We start from the raw sequence: 25,334 nt of genomic DNA on the forward strand, positions 1-25,334 counted from the left end.
TTTTGGGGATTGGGGATAGACCCCACTGCACCTTTAAATTAACATCTCCCAGCAGCCTTACTACACAGGATTAAATAAATCATGTTAGGATATTCTAAAGTGAACATATTGCTTTACCTATATCATCTTCTCCAGGATCAGCTTTGAATATATAGACTTTGATGACTTCTGGACAAATGCCATCCACTTTACAAGGATCACTTTCTGACTCTGCCTCCATGGTAATTTCAGCAGAACCTTCATGTTCTATTTTACCAGCATCGTCCACTGGAAAGACAAATTATGATATGATAACACAATCATACAGACATAGCTGGAAATGAGAATGGATCGATGTCATTACTTGAATGGAAATATGGTTAAAAATCAAAAGTTAACTGGTTTGCCATTGTAATAAAAGGAAATGCCCGTAAGTAAAACTGTTTAACTCTTAGAAAAATAATAGACATGGGATAAATAAAATTCAAGACATTTAATCTCATAGCAATGATAAAAGCAGAAAAGTATAATCCTATTTTAAAAGGCCAAGTATTCGTGCATTGGTTAATTAATGAACAGAAGCATTCTTGGATTACTCACTGAAACAAAGTGAGTATAAGCAAGCCCACCCTGAGTTCCATGTTTTCACATGTAGACTGTTATTGCTATATGAGCTAACTAGTTTAAAGTTACAGTGGGTACCTTTACATTACCTTACAGTCATGTCTACAACTGCACCATAGACATACTCTAACTGGCCTTTTTTTCTTAATACTTGTATATGGCACTAGCATACAGAGGGGAAGATAAACACATTATCAGGAAACAGCAAACAGCAGCAAGAAGTTGGGGGCGGCGGAAGGCCTGGGGAAGGGTAGGGGAGGGGAAGGGTAGCACAATAATCTACATAGTATAAAAATTGTATGTTCCTTATTTTAAGTGCTTTCCCTTCACACCCAACAACCCATAACTATCTTCCCCAGAAGTCCCCTTTACTCCTCTTACCAGTTCCACAGGACCGTATATTGAAGGAGTTACCCCTTCTGTGCAGAACTGGATCTGGTTGCCATTGAGCTTCTCCATACTGTTTCTCCAGTTGGCTAGGAAGGGGATTAACTATAAGAATACAAAAAGTTCTGCCTTTTTCTCTACTTATGCAGAAGTCGACTGACCTATATATTAAGCAACCCCAAACTTTTGTCTTCTCATAAAAAAAAGGACCAAGCCCAGTTTCAAACTGATATACTACAACACAGTAAATTCCTTCCTTGTCAATAATTTCCACCCCCATCAGAATGGAATCTAAACTGGGTGTAGTATAACAATTCCGTATTATTTTTAATTGCATTCTGGGACAATCCTCTGAAGTAAGATTGAACCTGCTTCTCTGCTGCTCCCCAAAGACCTCCTCCAAGCAGCAATAGAATGAAAATGAAGCCATTAAAGCTTAGTATTTCATAACTTTAGAAGCACCCCCACTCTTTTCCAACATAACCCAGAATATGTTTCTAGCACTTAAACTACTGGACTTAAAATCTGAAACATTATAAATAGTAAATTGACATCAGGAGGTTTACACAACTCCCTCTAAGCCACACAGTTAGGACTAATGGTAACAAAGAATACCAGTTTTAAAGAAATAAATACTGTAAAGATATAATCCCAATAAAACTTTTTAAAGGTCTAAAAGTTTTCTACTGCTTTTCTGTAAGATGTGTGGTATACATAAGGTATTTGATAACGTAGTATGAAGGTTGTCTCAATGTTCACAGTGAAAGATGCAGAACAGCTTTACTGCTAACATATAATACAGACATTCTGAACATGTTACTTACCTCATTTGTAAAGCACTGAGGCCTACTATTGAAAATAATGCATAAGCGCTAGATATTTACTACTATCCTCCATTCCCATAAATACAAAACCTTCATACCACACACTATCATGTGTTCTCTCTCTCCAATAATCCATATACTTGTACATATTTTCAAATGCATATAATTTATCAAGCAGGAATATAAGTAAGCTGATAGGCTTCACTGTAAGTACAGATAATGTTATACAACTTTTTAGGAAATTAAAAAAAATGGTCTTCAGTCTCCTATTCCCAAAATTAAAGATGAAAGCAGGAATGAATAATAATAGTGTTTCACAAGTCCTGTGGAGCCCTATAGTACTACCTGATGTACCTTTAAAAACAAAACCCTAGAATGAGAGATAATGTCCTAAGTGAAACTGCTGTACTTGAAACTCAAAACCCTTTAAACTGGATAAAAAAGGCAGGACCTTACAATGATGAGTTAGTTTCAATCACATTACATAGCCTTATGGTAAGCATTTTCCATTAGTTGGATACACTTTTATAAATTCCTTCAAACATTCATGAGGCACTAAATATTACTCAAAAACTGACACAAAAAGAAAATCTTGCTTTTACTTCTCATATGCTGTGTTGTTCCTGGTGTGAGGTGCAAGAGTTCCTTTCCATCTACTGGCTTGCTGTCCACATATAGGCAGTCTGTAACCATTGAAATCAAGAGCCAGAAAACTAACCCTGAAGTTCTAATGCTTAGAGTAGGGGTCAGTAACATTTTTTCAGTGGCACACCAGATGACCCAGCTTGGGCCAGCACTAAGATCTGGCTGCCATTGCTGCTTCTCCCAGCCCCTGGGCTGCAGCATGGGCAAAGCTAATGGCCACCCTATGGTACAGGTGAGGCTCCTCACCACCAGAACTGGGCCAATCCAATGACTCCTTACACCACAGGTCACTGACCTCTGGTTCTAAAATGCTAGATGTTAGGTTTTCTTTAAAAGAAACAGGCATCCTCTAATTATAGGGTATTTTAAAAAAATGTTTATATAACAGGAGATTGTAGTTATAAAGTTCAATCCTTCTCTTAAAAATGACAGATAACCTTTTCTTTATGACAGAAGGAGAATGGAAAGAAATCTTTGTTAAAGATGCAATTTTAAGAAACTAATGCAACTTTCAATGTAAAATTTACAATTAGGTCATTTCCCAATTCTTCTGTACAATATATAAAAATTACATGCATGACAATGTAAATAATCTTTAACAATCCTATTAAAACATTACAAAATATGAAAACTGTAGGACTACAAGGCCAAAACTTTCAACATGAGAAAAAATCCTCTACCTCAACTGCTGGTAGAGCTTGCAGCATTTACCGCGTTACAAGTGCTTGAAGGATAAAAGGACGAAGGAGGTAATGGCAAAAAGAATGAAATTGGGCCTGAAAAAGAAATTATCTACGAGGAAACCTGTCTATTATTAAGAAAACCTCAGTACAAAAAACTGTTATCTAAGGTAATAGTCCACTTATTATCTATATGAAGATGTAACTAAATTAGACGGGTTAGTCCAGTAAAAAAAATCACAAACAAACCCTTGGCTCCCGTCCATTTCCTGAACAACACAGCTATAACAACATTCCAGCCCAAAATAAGACCAAACATAGAGGCATAACTAATGAGGTTTTCGCTTTTGGCCAGCATTACCCAAACCTGGTGGGGCACTCTCATGTCTCTCTATTGTGCCTACTAATGCCACTTCCCTTGCTGCTCAGTCACTCCTTACCCCCACTGCTGGCAACAGACAGGAGGGAATTTGGTGGTAAGAGTAAGAGCAGCTGCATTAGGGAGGCACAGGAAGGTCCCTACACCTCACTGCTGCTGCAGCAATAGCACAGATTGCCCAGGGAGCCTCCACTTTGGAACCCCCTCTAAGTTGGTACCAGGGGCTGCTGCCCTGCTTGCCCACCCCTACTTACCCTATCAGCAAAACAGATAAGAAAGAAAGGATTAAAGAGTGATAAGGAAAAGTAAAATATAGTTAACAGTGAATACTAAGTCTACTATGAAAAATGTACATGTGTGAACACACCTTCAACTCTCCTATGAAATATGAACTTTCATTGCTACCCAGGAGAACTTTTACAGTCTTTTTCTCCTATGCCTGAAGAAGGGTGTTTGTGCCCCAAAGTCTGCAATTAAAGAACTTTTTTTGCAAAAATCTAGTTGGTCTAATAAAAGATACCACCTCTACCACGAGTCCTGATTCCATGTGTGAACAAGTCACAACAAACAAAAAGAAAATGTGATCCCTGGAACGATCAAATATTATAACCCTCTAATTATATTTCTCCAATTTTCTAGAAATGTCTCCAATGTTTAAATTCGCATTCTTGGAACAGAAATATATTCTGCATGTGATATCTACATTATCAGGTACAATATTCATAAAGTATTTAAATAGAATGTAGCATACACAATCTTTCACCATCAAGTCAAAATGTGTACACTAGCTAAAGTTGCTAACCAACACATCTGTTTAAACTATGCTTCCGCTTTCTTGGCCTATGAAACAGAAGCTTCAAGAGCTGGAATTGTTCAACACTGTATACTTAAGTTCAACTATCCATGGTCAGATTTCATAACATTGCTGCCTTTTTACTGGGTTGAAAACCTACAAATAAAGCAGCATCTTTCAGGTCATCTTGATTTTTAGTGTAGCTTTTGAGAGCTCTCTTTACACATATCCCTTACAACAATTTATTTTTTGTGGGATGAAAGAAGTCAAACTAAAAAATGTTAATTCCCTGAATATGTAAAAGATAGAATTAACCTTGTGCATAAATGCTGATATCATCATTTTGAAATGTTCATTACTCTTCATTAATATCACACCAAGCCAGCTCTTATGAAGATTTCAGAAATTGTGTCATATCAATTTAACTAAGCTTAGAATCTGACTCAAGCTTTATGGATCAATTAGGAACAACATAGGTTTTTTCACCCTTTATGCTGTCTGAGGGACTGACTATTAAAGATAATAAATAAAATGCATAGGATACATTGTTTGCTTCTCTGCTGATCAACTGGCTTAATTCAACTTTTCCTTTAAACTGGATTTTTTCCAAAAAGCTACTTTTATCATTATTAATAATAATAAGTAGGCCATATTCCTCAAGCTGACTTTGCTCAGCCAATCTAAGCATATACTGTACACATTTTTTATATGTTACAATGAGATTACACTTCTTGTCCACTGAAATAACAATTTTGGTTCCTGGTGTACTCTGGGATTTCTTTTGCCCTCTTTGCTTCTCCACACAGGACATTGCAATGTGGATGGCCAACACAATTCCACGCAACCCAAATATTTATGCAATGCTCAACATGACAAAGCAAGCTTCTTATACTTCCAAAAAAATAACACTATTTAGGTTTTTATATCATACACATCACTATCATATATGAGCACCTGTAAGCCCTTATCTACTCTGCTTAGAGCTCCATAAAAGGTATCTATAAAAAGGAGTTCCCAGCCTCAAAAAAGGTCAAGAAAGACTAGTATCAAATATCAGTCTAGGTAACATACTAAAGGGTAGTCTGAAAGAATTACTGTAAGGTCTCCCAACATGCCCTACCTTGGGACTAGCATGTAACCTCATAAACATCCTTCGCCAGGATGAAGTTATGCACAGTGCCCATTATAATGATCAGATAATAAATCTGGTAGCAAATACTACACTACTTTTAAATTTCCTGTATTTTCAAGAATCACAAGAGAAGACAGTTCTATACTCCCAAGTAACTGACTATGACCTGGTTCTTGAATAATGAAGTTATCTGAATTATAGTTTTATTGTCTGAGTCCCCTTCTCTTGCTTTGATGTTACTCAAGAAGTAGGGAAGGAGGAAAAAAGGGGGGCAGGGAGGTCCTTCTAAACCCAAGAAAAGATATGAGGACTGTTATCGTCCTTCTAAATAAACTTGGTTCAAAAAGTGTCTTGTATTGAAATATGTTCAGCTTGATATACTAAATCAGAACTTTCTTGATTCAGGGCAAAATGAGGATGGAAACATAATGTGCCTGCTCCATTTGTCAACACAATATAGCTTCCTAGATCTGCAGCATATGGGATCAATGCAAATATTCCAGGCTTAATCTTTATGACTTCAGCATTGGAAATTGGAATGTTATTTTCATCTCATCATTTTTATTGTGAAAAATAAACTAAGTGTGCCCAACAAAAAATTTTTCTCTGGGGGCTACTTTTCTGGCCCCTGGTTGATAACATAGTGTTATGCCTCTAGTTCTGCTACCCTAAAAAATGTAGAAACCATAATTTTATTTGTGTGACTCACTTAAAATATTAGCTTCCTTGACAGGCTCTACTATCCACAACGGTAGGAATCTACTACAGACCTCCCACTCAAAGTCTTGAGCTTGACCAGGAGTTCGTCCAGGAACTGGCTCAGGCCGCATGCTCCAGGACCATGGTTGTCACGGGTGACTTCAATTACCCAGACATCTCGTGGGAGGATCATTCAGCAAAATATGAGTGGTCGCAAAGCTTTCTCTCGTGCGTGGATGACCTCTACTTGACTCAAGAAGCCTATGGGCCAACGAGAGGTAAAGTACTGCTTGACCTGGTACTGGCTACTGGGGATGACCTAATCGGTGATCTAGTGATCGATGGGGAAGCTGGGTGACAGCGACCACGAGCTGATCAACTTTACCATCTGCCGTAAAGCTGGCAAGTCAGTCAGCAACACAGAAGTCCTTGACTTCAGGAAGGCCGACTTTGACAAGCTCAGGAGGCTTGTCGGTCAGGCCCTAAGGGACCACGACCCTAGGGAGAGCGGTTCAAGAAGAGTGGTTGCTCCTCAAGGGAGCAATCCTCAATGCACAAGCTAAGTCTATTCCATCTTGAAGGAAACGCAGCAAGAGGGCACAGCAGCCTCCTGGCTCTCCAGGGATCTAGCAGACCTCTGGAGGCTAAAAAGAAAGGCCTACAAAGGATGGAGGACAGGATTCACCTCCAAGGAGAAATATTCTGCACTGGTCTGGTCCTGCAGGGAGCAAACCAGGAAAGCCAAGGCTGCAACTGAACTCCAACTAGCTTCAAGCATCAAGGACAATAAAAAGTCCTTTTTCAGATATGTGGGGAGCCAGAGGAAAAGAAAGGGCAACACTGGACCCCTGCTGAACCAGATGGGACAACTGACACCCAGGAAAAATCCAACCTATTAAATGGGTACTTTGTGTCAGTCTTTCATCAGTTCCATGGGACGCCCATGCCTGCTATGGGACAGGGAGGTCCAGGTGAGGGAGATCCCTTGACCTCCATTAATGCTGATCTCGTGAAGGAACACCTTGAGAAGCTGGATACCTTCAAGTCAGCTGGCCCTGACAACCTGCACCCCAGGGTACTCAAGGAGCTGGCGAGCGTCATAGCCCAGCCCCTGGCACGGATCTTTGAAAACTCCTGGTGCTCTGGTGTAGTGCCCAAAGACTGGAAGAAGGCCAATGTGGTGCCTCTCTTCAAGAAAGGGAGGAAAGTGGATCTGGCTAACTATAGGCCCATCAGCCTGACTTCTATCCCAGGGAAGATATTAGAAAAGTTCTTTAAAGAGGCCATCCTTAATGGACGGGCCGACGCCAACACCCTAAAGGATAGCCAGCACAGGTTTGCTGAGGGTAGGTCTTGCTTGACAAATCTCATTTCCTTCTATGATCAGGTGACCTATCACTTGGACAAGGGAGAAGAGATTGATGTCATATATCTTGACTTTAAAAAAGCCTTCCATCTGGTATCCCATGATCACCTCTTGGCAAAACTGGCCAGTTGTGGCCTTGTGTCCATCACAATCCACTGGCTGGGAAATTGGCTCCATGGTCAGACCCAGGAGGAAGTAATTGATGGAAGTCACTCATCATGGTGCCCTGTGACCAGTGAGGTCCCCCAAGGCTCTGTCCTTGGACCCATATTATTCAACATCTTCATTAATGATGTGGACACTGGAGTCAGAAGCAACTGGCCAAGTCTGCCGATGACACCAAACTTTGGGGCAAAGCATCCACACCAGAAGACGGTCAGATGATCCAGGCTGACCTGGACAGGCTCAACAACAGTTGGACAAGAACCTGATGGTGTTTAACACCGAAAAATGCAAGGTTCTCCACCTTGGGAAGAAAAACCTGCAGCATCCTTATAGGCTCAGCAGTGCTATGCTGGCTAGCACTACGGAAGAAAGAGACTTGGGGGTCATCACTGACCACAAGATGAACAGGAGCCTGCACTGCAATGCTGCAGCTACTAAGGCGACCAAAATGCTGGCATGCATCCATAGATGCTTCTCAAGCAAATCCCAGGACGTCATTCTCCCCTTGTACTCAGCCTTGGTGAGGCCGCAGCTGGAGTACTGCGTCCAGTTTTGGGCTCCACAATTCAAAAAGGATGTGGACAAGCTTGAGAGAGTCCAGAGAAGAGCCACGCACATGATCAGAGGTCAGGAAAACAGACCTTATGATGACACGCCAAGAGCCATGGGGTTCTTTAGCCTGGAAAAGCGCAGGCTCAGAGGTGATCTGATGGCCACCTATAAGTTTATCAGGGGTGATCACCAATATCCGGGGGAATGTTTGTTCACCAGAACACCGCAAGGGATGATGAGGTCAAACGGTCATAAACTACTACAAGACCGTTTCAGGCTGGACATAAGGAAGAATGTCTTTATTGTCCGAGCCCCCAAGGTCTGGAACAGCCTGCCATCACAGGTGGTTCAAGCACCTGCACTGAACACCTTCAAGAACAAACTGGATGCTTACCTTGCTGGGATCCTATGACCCCAGCTGACCTCCTGCCCTTTGGGCTGGGGAGGGTGGGGCTGGACTCGATGATCTTCCGAGGTCCCTTCCAGCCCTAATGTCTATGAAATCTATCATTCCATGACTATTTTTTTTACAGTTTTGTTAAAAATTGGTTCATCTCCTTATTCTTACATTTCCATTTACAGAGAAACGGGTTTTCAAGTCATAGCTAAGGTCTGTTGGTAAAGACAGTGGACTGACATGTGTCTGGAAAGAATCTTATTTTGGCTGCAATTTATCAAGTCTTCCTTATATGGTTTGTTTTGGCACAAGCAAAAGGAAAGGATTCCAAGAGGCTTGATCATTTTTCAAGTTACTTTGCATAAGGTACTGCTATTCCCTGCCAAGTCAATCAATGGCAAAAATGACTGTTATAGTCATACATCTGGTCTGGCTCAGACTTAGTACAGAGTAAATAACTGAGTTTCTGAAGACAAAGAGTATCTATAGTAGAAGGGGGCATTGGTAGTAAGGACTATTATCTTGGAAACGAATGCATACCAAGGAAACCAAAACACTCTTATATACAAACTTCATTATCTGTATAAGGGAAAATATTTTGATTAAAAAACAAATGAAGTTGCTGAAGGAAAGTCACAGAGAATGGACATCAGTAAGAGATATACCATCATAAGAGACAATGCAGGCTGAAACCATGAATGAGAAGGCTTCAAGACAGAATAAGAAAAGTATATCTGGAGCCATTTAACCATGCAAAAAGGGTAATTTTGAATGATGAAAGAATGATCAGACTAAAAAGAAGCTAAATAAAGATAGTACCTGCCTAGCAAAAAGCAAGCAACAAAAGGGAACCAACAGCCAGGAAAAAAGACCAACTGATTTGCCAAATTTCAGCGAAGACCTTGATATAAATAATCTGTGACTAATGTACAGTGAAGACTAGTATTTTGCCTCTCAAGTGACAGGTTATAATAATATGTGAAAAGGCTTTCTGAAGAATAAAGACAAATATCCATATACTGTTGCATAAAAGGAAATTGGCAGCTTTTGGATACTCTGTCAGGCATTGTAGTTTGTTTGCCATCCTAACAAAATCCTACTCAAACTATTTCTCCAAGGTGGTCAATTAAAACAGGTATAACTGAAAGGAGATTTGGTAAAAATCAAGGATAAATGCAATGACTTAGAAAGGAAAAAGAAAAAACCCACAAAGGTGAGGTTAATATTGGTGACCTCTGAGCGCACTGAGTAATAAGTGCATCTGAAGAAGATAACTCATGGCGAAAACCATTAGATGCACTGATGATATAAAGAGGAGGGATTTAAATTCAAGGAACACCAGACTATAACAGTGTCTGTCAGTTGGACAAACTCCACTTAATGAGAGGGAGTACTAAGATACTAGCTACTTCAAAACCAGCAGAACTTGTTGGTCAGGCCTTAAACAATACAGTAGGTGGTAATGGTGACTTTCATTTAACTTAAATTCTGACATGTACCTTCAACCCCAACATTTAAAGAAAGATGACAGGTAAGTTTTGTAACAAAAGGACAGTTTTGATTTACTTATCTAAACTAGGAAGGCTAAATATATTGAAAAAATACTTAAAAAGGCATTAACTTACTTAATAGTAAATAGAGTACAGCAACTCTACTAGTGGGAGAAGTAATTTGTTGAGAATACAAAAAACCTTAATGGTTCTATATCCTGGTTTTCTTGGATGTAAAAAAAAACCCACCACCAAAAAACCAAAAAAACCCCAAACAACTTTTTTAAATCCAAAAATTGGTCAACTCAATATCTACAATTTTTTGTGATTAAAATGAAACAACACTTATAATACAAGATATTATAAAATATATATTATATGTATTATATAATATCTTATATAATTGGTATCATTTTAATCACATAAAAATATGGATTTTGGGTTACTTTTTAATTTGAATATTAGGGATTGATTTCTTTTGTTTAATAAGAGAAAACCAGGATCCTTGTTGATAAGAAACAGATTCAGGGTGACTTCTTAGTGGGGTAAGTCTTTCAGAGATCTTAAGGTATTTCCTTTGTTAATTTAAAAAATGGGAGCACAAGATTATTTAACACCTGGAAGTCAAAACGTAGGCAATAAAGAAATCCTGTCATCATGAAGCCAGAAGAAAACATATTGACATCCTTAGATATGTTTTATAATTAAACCAAAACAAAATAATGCTTAAAGAACAAAAAGCAGGCAGGTAACGAAGAACTGATACTGGAAATGAATCAAGATTCATGCTATATTATCACTTTAGTATCCTGCTTGTCCCAAGTAAAGCTGGAAAACAACCTGTAACGTCCAATTAAATGGACTAAATAATAAATATGAAAAAAACCTTTTCTATGACCTTAAGGCAAGCAGATGAACTTATCCTTTTGATAAGTCACCTTAGACCTAAGCATGTCAGATCATACTATAAAATATAAGCATTAATTTGTGAAAAAACATATCATTATCAAAGGAATGAACTTGATGTTCTGGTGGACCAATCTGCCAAGCTTATGCTTCTTTAAATATTATGATGTAAACTGACTGTACTACTGTTACCAACAAAAAGGGAAATCTAAAAAAAATTAGAAAGCAACAGATTGAATTTGAGGTTGCCCAGCAATGACTGTCCTCACATCGTAAGTTTCATCAAAATAAAAAACTGTATAGGAAAAATGTACTGCTGCATATGTATACATCTAGAAGAGAAGCTAAGCAGAAACAAGATTATGGATAATGTTTCAGACTTAAGACATTTTTTCAGACTGCAGAAAACCAGAACAGCTCTGACTCTTTTCCTACCTAACATTAAACTGTTCTGCTTCCTTCATAGTTCTGTGCCATGTATATTTGCATAAACATATATGCCAGAGCATAATGTTTATACAAACATACTAGGTTTATGCCAACTTTATTTCAATGTAATTCTTATTAAGTACATAGCAGTTATTTGAAATATTTCTTCTGTGTTACATTATCATGGTGTAAAAAAAGCACAACTATTTTCTTTTAAATATCCAAGAAAAAATATCTTTTTCTTATAATCAGATATAATCATTTCAAGCTGTCTTTACATTAGCTTCATTTAGCAAACTGTCCTAATAGAAACGCATTATAACTGGAAATTTTCATGTACATTTGTGAGACTTTCACTTTTAGAGATATTTGAGAAAGATCTAGTTGCTGATATTTAAAACATGAAAATTTTCAAACACATCTCAGTTAGTCATTCATTATGTATGTTGCATTGCTTTACCCAGAAACTTACAGGAAATCATAAGGTAATCCTCACAGTTGCCCTTATCATCCTGATGGTCCACAGGGATACCATTTGCATCAATTACTGCTTCTGAGGTACAGTCCGCCACTAAGACTTCTTCAGAAACTACATCTGTTCCCAGAGTATCGGTGACAATATCTGCTTCTTCACCATTATCATGAACCACATGTTCTACATGCCCAACATCAGGTACATGCATTGACTCACTTGTCAGTACATGTTCTGGTATAGACATAGCTTCAGCTGTTATGTCAGAGGCTAAAACATCATCTGGAACAGTACAATGTGCTAAAGAAACCTCTTCAGCTACATCTTCATCCAGCACTTGCTCAGGAATGATGACAGTTTCAGACACATCCGCCTCATCCATAATATCAGAGCAGTGAACATCCTCAATAACAACATCTTCAATGACATCTTGGATTACTACCGAATCTGGATCATCAGGAACAAAGTTGTGTACAGTTATGTCTGAGTCCACCACATCTGAAACAAATACAGTTTCTTGTACTTCCACAACAATCTGATCTCCATCCATATGTGCTGCATCAGCTCCTGAAAACATAATCAAACCAGCATTTAAAAAGTATGCAACATGTGATGGATATTTATCTGCTCTAAGTTATTTTAATCTGTCTTAAGGTTATACATAATAATTCTAACTCCCACAAGAACTCTGGTATATCTAAGCAGACATAGTAATATAGATAAGTAGACAAAGTAGCTAATAAAACACTAGAAAACTATTAATACTTTACCAGCCACTAGCATTTCTTTAATAAATTAACATTCGGTTAAATAGGAGTGTATCATGGAAGGTCACGTAATTTTGAGACTGCCCCACAACAATGGGGCAATCTCCAAACAATGCTCTTTTCAAAGAATAAGGTAGAACTAGAACCTTTAATTATTCTGGACCAGGGGTGTTTAATCTCTGGCTGTGGCCCACAAAGCCATCCCATTTGGCCCACAGGGCTTCCCATGGGTCTGGAGATACGGCTGCAAGGAAGCAGTGGCTATTAATACAGCCACCCTCCCCCACGGCCACAGGGGACCATGCTCAGGCTGGGCCACATTCCCTCTCCCCTGCAGAGCTGTGCTGGGACCAGACTATGCCCCTTCAGTGTTGGGGCTGGGCTGCCCTCACACCCCTCTGCACAGCCAGATGGTGTCTGCCACACCTGCCTTAGATGCCAGATCTGGACCACAGCCGGATTTGGCTCACAGATGGACTGGGCACTCACCATCTGGTCTGGAGAGGGGGAATGTTGAACACCACAGTTCTAAACAAACGAAAGTCACAAGTACAGAATTCACCCCAAAATTAATAAGCTGTAAAGCACAGCTCAGCAACAATAAATTACATTGCAAACACTCAATTATATTTAATAGGAACAGCTTTATCTATATGCTGTATTGCCTGTCAGACCTGTTGGATCAAAAAACGTATTTGTGTCATGTGGCTGAAGTTCAAGTCCATCTTCATCCATGGCCTTTAATTTTAATTCTCATCAGTCACCAATGCCTGTAGGAAGAAAAGAGAAAGAAATTAGTCTAACAGCAGTTATAATTCTGTTACTTCTACATATAGTAATATTATATTAATTACATCCAAGGATAGATCTGCTGGCTCCATTGAAAGCAATGGCAAAATTCCCCTTGACTTCAATATGGCCAAGAATTTACTTAAATTGCCTGTGCTACAGAGGTTCTAAACCTTCTGAAAAGCCACGCCTCCAGGGATTGCACATTCAGGTTAGGATCAAATAGGATAGGATCTAGGATCTCACTGCCTCCATCCATGCATCTTGAACCTCCAAATCATAGGAAGGACAAAGAATACTGAGATAGAGTAAAACAGGGAAAGAAAATGTGAGTATGTAGAAATAGTCCTTAAATGGGAAACCTATGCGAATTCCTACTCCTACGAGACAGGTAACAACAGCAACCCAAATGGTGGACTGAAGTGTTCTCAAATAAATAATGCTGAAGAAGGTAAAGAAAGACAGATGTCCAACAGACTCAGATTTAGACACAGCTCTGAGGTCCATTATATTCACGGCCTTCGACAATCTGAAATAAAATAAGGTGGTGAGAGCTCATACTTGTTTTACACAATTACGGGACTACAAGTAGTCATTTTCACTAAGTTTCAGAACACCATGTTTTGGGTATGCTGAATCTCATGACAGTAAATATTCAGACACTCCAAGAACCATCTACTTGCTTTTTGTGTAAAAGTGACATCTATTCTCAAAGATTATCAGATTTGGAGTGTTATCAGTTCCAGTAGCTTGGTTCAGTTTTTAAAAATTGACACCTGGCTAGGGACAGATATTACACATACACCAATTTAAGTGATCAGAAACTGGTTTAAACCTGTAACAGAACAGACATTCAGTGCACATAAACCGGATTGAAAATGGCTGAAACCGGTTTGAGATAAAACTGGCTGAAACGCAGTATCAGACTTAACTGATTTGGCTCAAACCCGTTTATACAATTCTGTCCCAGAGCCCTTGCTGGTTTAAGATAAACTAGACACCCCAGACATCCCAGCATGCTCTCTGGGCTAGGTGGGGCTCTCTGCTCCACGGCAGGGCAGGCCCTTCTGCCCTGCCCCCCTAGGCAAACCTCCTCCAGCACAGACTTGCAGACACAGTAGAGTCTGCTGGCCTCCACGTGCCCCTCCCCCTCCCCCTCTCCTCTCATCCCTTCCTCCCCTCTCCCACAGCAGGGACCGTAGCCAGCATGCGGTATGCTAGCTAGTGCTGTATATGGCTCCAGCAGAGACTGCCGACACAGCAGAGTCTGCTGGCTTCCCCCTCCCCCACTCACTGCTTAAGCAGGAATCCCCTCCTCCCTCCCACAGCATGGACCCTAGGCATGTGATGTGTCAGCTAATTGGGGGGGGGGGGTGTGTGTGTGTGTGTGTGTGTGTGTGTGTGTGTGTGTGTGTGTGTGTGTGTGTGTGTGTGTGTGTGTGTGTGTGTGTGTGTGTGTGTGTGTGTGTGTGTGTGTGTGTGTGTGTGTGTGTGTGTGTGTGTGTGTGTCTACTTTCATTGGGGCAGGCAGGCAGACAGAACAGGGTTTTTGGAGCTAATCAACAGGTCACCCTGATAAACTGTTTAAGAAGAGTCTGAAGTAATGGGAGAGAGGCTGTTGTTTTGCTAATCAGGTGACAAAGACTCTTATCAGGTCCTGGCTACCTTGCTCCCCTGTCAGTTTGCTGCAGACAGTCTGACAAGTAGGAAGATTGAAAAGCTCTGCATCATCAGCAGATGCACACCTCCCCTTGCCTCAGAGCGCTAGCAAGAGCCTGGGAGCTGACAACTCTCCTACCCCATGAACAGCAAGCAGGGAAAAGCCTGGAATGGTGCAGGCAGACATCCCTAATGAGAAAGTCCTGCTGGTGGGCCTGGTTACAACTCCTCAGCTCAACTTTGTGGAAAAGAAAGAAGGCTGCTCTAGAGCCCCCAGCTTCTAGCCTGAGCCACAGCAAGCATGTGCCTGAATTTCCTCAGTTCAGAAGGACTGTCTGGTTGGAAACCAGTTCAACCTAGCCAGGTTAGACTAACCTCCAAAGGTTGAATCAATTCAGGTGCAGGCTTCTGAATGTCTGTTTCTAGCCCCCCAAAACTTGGGTGGATTTAAATCATGAATTAAATCACTAATCAGGTAGCTTTGATTTAATCACTGTTTTCTACAAAAAGCGCATTCTTGTTTGATATTCTTTACTCAATTAATTTCTTGAAAATTTGCACTTTTAGAGAAAGGTAATGGATTGACTGTGTGTACGCAACCTTGCAGAGAGACAATAGGGTTGATGGGTGCATAGTCAACAGGTATCCTGGTTTTCGCCGATAAAAAAATCCCCAATTTTCGGATTTAAAAAAGTAACGAAAAAACTGCATTTTTCTGTGATTAAAATGAAACACCAGTATAGATATATATATTAGTGGTGTTTCATATTAATCACGGAAAAATCTGAATTTTGGATTACTTTTTAAGAAAAAAAATTCCCCAATTTTTATATTTAATCTCAGAAAACCAGGATCCCTGGTTATCAGGTCTGTTATCTCTCATCTCCATATACTGCTGTTAACAAGGATGTTATCTCTGGAGACAACAAACTCCTTATGCCTGAAGAAGGATGTCTGTGCCCAAAAATTCGATGCTGCGGCTAGTAAAGCGACCAAAACGCTAGTTTGCATCCATAGATGCTTCTCAAGCAAAGCCCAGGACACCATTCTCCCCTTGTACTCGGCCTTGGTGAGGCCGCAGCTGGAGTACTGTGTCCAGTTTTGGGCTCCACAATTCAAAAAGGATGTGGAGAAGCTTGGGAGAGTCCAGAGAAGAGCCATGCACATGATCAGAGGTCAGGAAAACAGACCTTACAACGACAGGCTGAGAGCCATGGAGCTCTTTAGCCTGGAAAAGCGCAGGCTGAGAGATGATCTGATGGCCACCTATAAGTTTATCAGGGGTGACCACCAGTATCCGGGGGAACGTTTGTTCACCAGAACGCCCCAAGGGATGACAAGGTCGAACGGTCATAAACTACTACAAGACCGTTTCAGGCTGGACATAAGGAAGAATGTCTTTACTGTCCGAGCCCCCAAGGTCTGGAACAGCCTGCCATTGGAGGTGGTTCAAGCACCTACACTGAACACCTTCAAGAGCAAATTGGATGCTTATCTTGCTGGGATACTATGACCCCAGCTGACTTCCTGCCCTTTGGGCAGGGGCTGGACTCGATGATCTTCCGAGGTCCCTTCCAGCCCTAATGTCTATGCAATCTGTGAAAAGCTTGCAAAGAACAAGTTTTCCAACTATTTAGTTGGTCTAATAAAAGCTATCATAGCTATCCAAAGAACCTTGTCTGCCTCTGATCTCTGGAGCACAAATCCACAGTTTGAGAACTGAAACTAAGCATCATGGAGATGCTTAATGGGATCTTCTAAACCAGAGGCAGGCAATTATTTCAGGCAGAGGGCTGCTTACCCAGTTTTGGCAAGCTGTCAAGGACTGCATGGGTAGCCCCGCCCCCTGACAGACGCCTCGTCCCCGGTCAACATCTTGGGACCAATGTCCCAATGTCTTGGGAACAATGTGCCATGGCCAGCACCAGTGGGGCCCAGAGCACAGCGCAGGCTGGCAGGGGTCTGTGGAGCCGAGCTGGACTGCACCAGCAGGGAGAGGGGATAGCTGGCCTGGCTCCGCAGAGCCCCTGCCAGCTGGGACAATGTACCCCTGCCGCCCTGCTGACACTGGCCCTGGGACACCAGTGCAGGCCCCGTGCTCCTGCACCTGCTCACTCCCAGTGCTCCCCTAGCCCTGCGATACAGGCGGGGGGCAGCACACAGCCCCAACCACCTGCTCACTGTCCTGAGCAGGCACAGGGAGCCCCACGCAGGCTGCGAGTGCTGGCCACAGAGCAGGTGAGGGGCCGCTTTTCCCCTGCACTCAGCACCAGCTTGTAACTCAGGCCTGGGTTCGCTCATTGGGGCTGTGCCCCCCTCCCACTTGCCACACCAGCCAATGTTTGCTGCTGCTGCCCTCTCGGAGCTTGTACGCTGGGCAGCAGAGGCGGCAGTGGCAGCTTCACTGCAGCCTACCACAGCGTGAGCTTCAGGTGGGCAGCAGCAGCAAACGCTGCCCAGAGCGGCAAGCAGGGGGGGCCACAGCTGCTGTCGCTGTGGCATAGCCCCGACAGGTGAGCCCGAAGTCAGGGCAGGGCCAGGTTATGAGCTGGTGCTGAGTGTGGGGGAAAAGTGGCCCCTCCCCTGCCCCATGGCTGGCACCCTGCACGGCAGCTGCTCACAGCCCGCATGGGGCTGCCTGTGCCTCCTCAGGGCAGCTCCACATAAGCTGTGAGTGGCTGCAGCAGGGAGCACAGGCCATGGGGTGGGGGAGGGGCCAGTTTTCCCTGTGCTCCATACCAGCTCCTTCCCTGCACTTCCCTGGCTTACATGAGCTTTCCGTGCCAGGGCAGCCATGTGGTCCCCAGCCAGAAGCCACTGCTGGGGCTTCCAGCTGGGGGTGTGGACCCTGCTGTTGCAGAAGCCCGCCAAGGATTCCCCTGGGTCCTACTGCCCCTTGTCTCTGTCATTTTTGACAGGAACCAAAGACAGATAAATTTTAATTTTCAAAAATTTCTGGAGGCCCTGCAGGCCGGATAAACTGGCCTCACAGACCGTATTTTGCCCACCCCTGTTCTAGACTAAGCACTGAGTCCCATTATGTAGTGTGGTTTTCTTTAATCTTTACCAATCAACGGTGGTGCCTCTGGGAACCCCATAAGATTGGGCCCCTAATATAGTCCATAGCCTGTTGTGACCTATTTATAAAACTTTTCTAAAAAAGTTACATATATTGTCTTAAATAGTATATAATTAGAAGTTATAATCCCTATTGCATGATGATATCTTTGAGCTTTAACAGATCTTAAATTAAAACTATCTTTATATAGGTTCTTTTTTTTCTTAAAAAGAAACAAAAAATAAATATATGATTTAAATAAAAAATCATTGACTGATTAAAATGTCAATCACCATATTAAAAGACAATCTAAGTAACTGAATTTTGAGACAGTCTTAGCAAAAATTTTCACTTCAATCTAAAATCTGTCCCCTTTCTTACCCCACTTTAATTAAGGTCAAGCAAACCAGTCTGGCCAAATTAAGAACTCCTAGAAACTCAGATTAAATTTAGTAGTCCCCTGAACTTAATCCAAGTTGGGCGGTTTTTGAGGTAGGCCTCTGAAAATTTTCGCCAAAAGAAAGAATTGTGTAAGTAGGTGAAAGGTACAACTCTGCTCTCCAAACACTTATAATGGGCAGAAACCTCCTCAACACCACCATACCTATATTTATTTCTATTATTCTAGATCAACAAAAAAGTACAGTATTACCCCAAAATGCTCTACTAAAGAGTTGGGTTCCAAAATAGTGTTCAAATTCTTAACTAAATGTTCCACTTGTACTTTTGCAATAATAGAATTTCTGCAAGGAGCGAGTTCTTTAAAAAAAGGGAAGGGGAGGAACAAGTATAACAGCACCCTGCAAACTGCTACCATTTGGGAGTCTATCTCCTAGCCTAACTTAATCATCCCAATTATGATGAGAAAATACACTGTAGAAATTAAGAGACAAATGTATCCAAGAGTTAAACTACAGGAACAGGAGCTTCAATACAAATAATTCACCTTTCCCCAAGGACTCCTTTGTTGTTTGGAAGTGTCCAGTCAAAAGTTCCCAGTCTTTGAAAAGGATCTGGCCACTGTTTCTTTGTGGAATCCCACTAGATACCATGGTATTTTGAATCCCTAACAAGATACTGTCAGTTGCATTCTTTGTTGATGTAAGGGTCTACATATACGGATCTCTTTTCTGGCTTACAACCACAAGAATGTATTAGCTAGAAACTTTTAGTTTCAAGTCTAGCAAAATCACACAGAAGTGTTCCCCATCCCCTTGCAAGTAGCAGTATTTCTATATGTTTATACATCCAAGCATTTTTCACCTGGCCCTACCTAATCTGCTTAGTTTTACCAATTTAACAAGTTCAGGCCTACTCAGCCAGCTAAGAACGTCTTTCCTAGAATAGTTTATTATGGCATATTATTTCCTATGTAGACACCAGTTTCTTTGTTTCCTTATAACTCCACTCCCTTGGATCTCACTTCTTTCCCTACATCATATTCTCTTCATCCATTTACTTGTCTTTACTAAATTTACCCCTATTTCACACACCAGTCTATGGAACCTTTGCAATTACCCACACACATCTCACTTGTAAAATTATCAGATACCAAACTGCAAGGATTAAATTGGCTGGTCGAAGACTGACAAAAAAGACAGTCTGAGCAATGTCTTGGGTAACGCTTTTCAGCCAAACTGTTACAAAAAGGAAGGGTGCTGCTTCTGGACTGGGCTCATGAAATACATTTTACTATATGCATTGCTCTCTAATCAGCTGGAATCAAACAGATTTAAGTGGGAAAAGTAGCATTTGCTTCCTATTTCCAGCTTCTGCTCCCATCCTGTCCCTCAGCCTCCCAGCTCCTGTGATCTATGTGTATGTCTCCACTATCCTATCCTATCCTAAAATTTCTGCTGCTACACAGAGTTGCCTTCATTTCTCAAAATCTCCAGCATCTTGATTTTGGGTCCTTCTTACCTATTGCCTCCCTCTGCTACGTATCTAAATTCTACCACTACCCCTGTCATTTTTTACTTTTCACTGTTTTAGCCAACAGATTCTCAACCGCAAGTGTGAAAACTGCCAAAGCCATAGTCAGGTCTCATTCTGGTGCAGCTTATCTCAGATACCAGCAATTGCCATGGCACTAGAGCTGTCCATCTGCATGTTTAAGACAATGCAGCATCATTCTGTTTGTTTTTAGAGCTCAAACATAAGAACCAGAAATTCTACAAGAGAGGCTTACTTTCTGCAAACACGGACTGCACTTGATTGAGACAACTGGGTTTTTCAGTTTTAGCAGACCCCATCAAGGACCAAGTTTCTAATCATTAGGCATGTACAGAGATGTTATGCTTTAATTTTTTTTTAAAAAGCAAACTTCTACTAAAATGAGATTTGCTTTAAAACATGATAAGGGCCTGATCTCGCAACTAAAATGTCCATGTAGACACCCGTGAAGAACCCCAAAGGCTTTAAACAAGCCTCTTTGCAGGCATGGCAACCCATATACACAATCAGATTCAGCAGCAGCTTCAGAGACCAAGACAGTTTCAGTGTCGGTATAACCTTAAACAATGTAAAGCTCAGTCTGTAAAAATACCTCTGGCAAAAGGTTTATTATTTTTACACACACAAGTTTTGTGGGAAAACTGAAACATTTTCATGTGCAAGCACAGGAGAAATATGTTTGGAAAACAAACAGTATTACAATGGTTGCAAGTCAATACAAGAACCCTTTAGGGGAAAAAATGTTGATTTTGTCAAACCTCTGCACCTTGAGTATGATCAGTCAAGAAAGGAAACCCAAGTTAAGAACCACCCCACCATAACTGTCTGGCTTACAGGATTTATCAAGACAATCAAATTAAAAGACGGGAAGAAGAAACTAACTAGAAGTTGGGATTCAAAGATAGTTAACTTGAATAACAGCCTCATTTAAAACAAAGAAAGACGTGCTGCTGGAACACATGTAATCTCCCCCGTCTAACTCACCTTCCATTGAAGGAAGCAAGAGGTAGAGGCTAATATATTGAAAATGATCCCTAAGAAAAATAAATTAATGCACAAGGAGAAATCTTTCACTCACTCTGATCAAAAGGGTAGCCCACATAGCAAAAATCTCCCTTAAATCTGGACAGAAATATTAAAAAATATATAAATTAATTGCAAAATCCTAACCTCTCTAGTCCCAGCACCCAGAAAAATTCCTTTGTCTACACTACAAGTATAACTAATTCCAATTACAACTGGTTTTCCTGCAGATACACTCATATAACAGTTCACACTTAAAAATATACATGAGATCTAACCAGGATCCTGTAACTGGGGTGAAAGCCCAAAACAGTCCTAGACTTTAGCCTGATTATGAGGCCACTTCGGGCCCAGTCTGCACTCCACCAAAATGCAGTGCTCCAAGTCCCATTTGACTTGATTACTGAAGTGGCACCTCATACACGAACATAGATTCACAGAAGTGTAGGGCTGGAAGGGACCTTGTAAGCGCCTACAGATGTCTCATGGGCACAGACGAAAGGCTACAACTCATATGGTACACAAAGTTAATCTTCCTCTTGACAAATAATACCTAAAATGATCAAAGTCATAATAAAAATTGTCACAAAAACATGGTAGCTAAACCTTTGAGCTGTATGCCTTTATTTGCCTTTCTACTGCCCTCAGCTGATGGCAGAAGAAAAAGAATAAGGGGGGTGGGGGAGAGGAGCTGGTGTATGTGGTCTCGGTGGGCTACTCAAGTACCAGACCATTTTTACCACTCAGAAGTGATCAGTTTGCAGACAGCAAAAAGAAAGCTGAGAGAGAGAGTGGATATGTTTGAGTCACTGTAAAGGGTGTGTATGGGTGGGTGAGTGAGAGTGTATGGGTGAATAAACGTGTATGTATGTGCAAGTCACTGTCAGAGAAAGCCTGTGTGAGAGTGAAAGTGAATGAGTGTGTATGTGTGAGCCAGACTGTCAAAAGTGAGAGTGGGGGTGCGTGTGGATGACTGTGAGAGGGAACGTGCGAGCCAGAGACGTGTGAGAGAGAGAGTCTGAGTGAGAGTGAGTGTGTTTGTGTGAGCGGGTGTGTGGGTGAGTGAGAGAGAGAGGGAGTATGTGTGTAGTGTGTCTGAGTGAGAGTGAACGGGTGTGTGTGTCAGACTGTCAGAGACAGAGCATGCGTGTGAATGAGACTAAAAGTAAATGGTGTGTATGTGTATTTGTGAGCCAGCCTGTCAAGAGTGAGTGTAGGGGACTGTGAGAGGGAGTGTGTATGACAGTATGTATGTGTGTATGATACAGAGAGCGAGTACGTATATGTGAGGAAAACGGCAGAGAGGGAGAGTGTGTGTGTGTGTGTGCGCACGTACATGTGTGTGCGCGCGTGTAGGGGGTGCTCCGGCCCAGCACGCAAGCAGAGCCAAACAAGCGCGGCTGGAGACGGACAGCGCATCCCAGTGGCTCCCACACGTTTGTTAACAAGGCCCGGATGCTGTGGTGCGGGGAAGCAACCGGCCCCGCGCGTCCCTCTGCAGCTGCTCCCGGGGCAAGGCAACGCTCGGGGCAGCACCACCCTCCCATTCCCCTTCCCCGCCTGCCCAGGGACGCGCACACGCCCGCCTGAGGCGCTGCCTTCGGCCGGGGGGAGCGGCCAGCGCGGGGCGTGCGTCAGGCGAGGCGGCGCCCTCTCACCACGGCCAGGAGCAGGGGGGAGGCGTGCGCCCGCGGAAAGCGGCCGGGGCTGCTCCCGCCTCTCCAGTCAGCTCGGGCCGGCCGGGGGGGAGGGGGGCCGGCCAGCCGGCCGCCTGCACCAGCAGCGATCCAAGATGGCGGCCGGCGCCCGCCCCCCCGCCTCTCTGCCCGGCCGCCATCTTGTCTCCTCCTCCACACACTGTCCCCGCGCCCCCGGGCCGGGCCCCGCCGCCCGCGCCCTGCTGGCCCCGGGCCGGCGCAGCCCCTCGCCCGGCGCGGCCTGCCCGCCGCCGCCGCCAGCCCCGCGCCGCCCCCCGCGGCTGCCACCGCCCGGCCTGCGCGGCCCGCTGACGCCCGAGCCCTGGCGCGGCCTAGCTGCGGCCTCCTCGGGGCCTGCACCGCGGCCTGCGGCGGGCGCGGGGCGGAGGGGGAGGCCCGGGCCGCGCTGCTTACCGTGCGGGGGGCGGGCGGCGGCGGCGCCGGGCTCGGGGCGGCCTCGCTGCGCCTGGGCGCGACTGGGCCAAGCGGCGGCGGCGGCGGCAGCGGCGGCGGCGGGGCGGGCGGGAGGGGAGGGAGGGGCCGAGCTCGGAGCTGAGTGGAAGCGGCCAAGCTCCCCGGGCCGGGCCCGCCGTCAGCACGTCACGTCACTGCCCGAGAGAGACCCAGGAAAATGCGGAAGGGGAGACGCGTCCGCGCCGCCAACGGCCCCCACGCCCGCCCGTGCCGTGCCGTGCCGAGCCGAGCCGAGCCGGGCCGCGCCGGGGGTGGATGGGGGGGGGGAGGGCGGCGGCCTGCGGCTCCTCCGCCTCCTGCGCTGCGGCCCGGCCTGGCGCGGCTCGGCCTGGCCTAGCTGGGCGGCGGGGCCCCGCCACATACACCTGGGTGCACCTCAGCCGCGCGGCAGCCTCCTTCCCCCCGTGCACAACGCGGGGCGGGGGGGGGGACAGGGGAGAAGGTTTAATGGCGGCGGGGGGGATTTTTCTGTCTCTGTTGCCCCGTGGGGACGAGCTGAGCGGCGCGGGGGCGGTCCCGGGCCAGGCTCCGGGCGGGACAAGGCCTACAGCACCGGGGGAAAGAGTGACACCAACAATGACAAGAGTATCAAGGGGGACAGTAGTAATTGGACTGATAATAATGAGTAATGGTGACAAGAATGATCGTGATATCGATAACAAGCGTAATGAGGGGGATGGGGATATTAATAACAGGAATAAGGATATGAATATTGCTACTATCACTTTCAGCAATCATCTTGCTAATATTGATATTTATAACGGTGAAATTAGTGGCAATATTTATAACAGATATAACAGTGACATAATTAATGGCAATGATATGAATGATTATATAGACATTGGTAACTAATGTTATTGTTAGTCTTACTGTCAAGCACTAATAACTAATAGCAATAATATTAATATTAAAAGGAATAATATTAATTAGACTGATAACAGCAATGATAATTATACTGATATTGATGATAGCAGTATTATAATGGGGATATTGATATTAATTACCTGAATAATGATATGGATGACACTGCTATTGTTCACAGCAGTACTATTGATAGTAATGATATCTGTAACGGTAAAAAAAAAGATACATTGATATCACTAATGGCAATAATGATACATTGATATTGGTACTAATAATGATGTTGATCTTATTATTAAACAATAATAACTAGAACAATGATATTAATATTAAAAGGAACAGTAATTATTAGACTGATAACAATGCTATTGATATCAATAATAGCAATGTCATTCATATCACTATTCCTGTTACTCCTGGAAGACCATATCAGGCTGGACATAAGAAAAAACTTCACTGTCCAAATCCCCAGGGCCTGGAATAGACTCCCCACAGAGGTGGTGCAAGCACCTACTCTGGACACTGCCAAGAAACATTTGGATGCCTATCTTGCTGGGATTACTTGAACCTAGCTGACTTTCTGCCCCTTGGGTAGCAGAGCTGGACCTGATGATCTTGTGAGGTCCCTTTCAGCTCTAATGTCTATGAAATCTATGAATTAATATCAATATCCCCATTATCATTAATCTTGCTATCATTTGCAGCAATAATGATAGTAATGATACTTATATTTCCAACAGTAAAAATGATATATTGATATTGTTAATGGCAATAATGATATTAATGATCATATTAATATTGCTGGATTTTTGGTTGTAGCTGTGATGATCTAAAGACATAGGCAGACAAGGTTCAGTAGATGTGATATCTTTGATTAGATATCAGTTTAGTTGGTCTAATAAAAGTTATCAAACCTACTCAAAGAACCTTGCCTGGCCATATTAGTATTGGTACCTAACAATGATAGTAATACTGATGATAATATTGTTAATATTTTTTGTTATTATAATTTATTGTTCTTATTGATATAATGACAGAAAGCACCTGGAAGCCAGAGTCTGGTGCAGTTTTATACAGCTACTCTGGGAGGCAGAGGTGGGGGAGGGCCACCTTGCCCAGTAAAAAACCAGAACA

The 25,334-nt window shown here is 42.9% G+C and overlaps 1 protein-coding gene across 2 annotated transcripts in view; it reads right to left on the reverse strand.

Moving 5' to 3' along the window:
• ZFX (zinc finger protein X-linked) overlaps positions 1 to 23,579 on the reverse strand; it is a 35,231-nt gene extending 11,652 nt beyond the window's left edge. The window contains exons 1-5 of one of the 2 annotated variants that reach the window (XM_090062141.1): positions 23,280 to 23,579; positions 13,361 to 13,456; positions 11,920 to 12,486; positions 985 to 1,095; positions 118 to 267 (exon numbers count right to left, since the gene is read on the reverse strand). In XM_090062141.1, the coding sequence (XP_089918267.1) occupies positions 118 to 267; positions 985 to 1,095; positions 11,920 to 12,486; positions 13,361 to 13,421 (889 nt within the window). In that variant the 5' untranslated portion in view covers positions 13,422 to 13,456; positions 23,280 to 23,579. The remainder of the gene's footprint in view (positions 1 to 117; positions 268 to 984; positions 1,096 to 11,919; positions 12,487 to 13,360; positions 13,457 to 23,279) is intronic. The other variant, XM_090062151.1, reaches the window with a different exon arrangement.
• Between the last annotated feature and the right edge of the window lie 1,755 nt (positions 23,580 to 25,334).

This window comes from Crocodylus siamensis, chromosome 1, assembly GCF_052110815.1.
Source record: "Crocodylus siamensis isolate JL-2025a chromosome 1, ASM5211081v1, whole genome shotgun sequence".
Lineage (NCBI taxonomy): Eukaryota > Metazoa > Chordata > Crocodylia > Crocodylidae > Crocodylus > Crocodylus siamensis.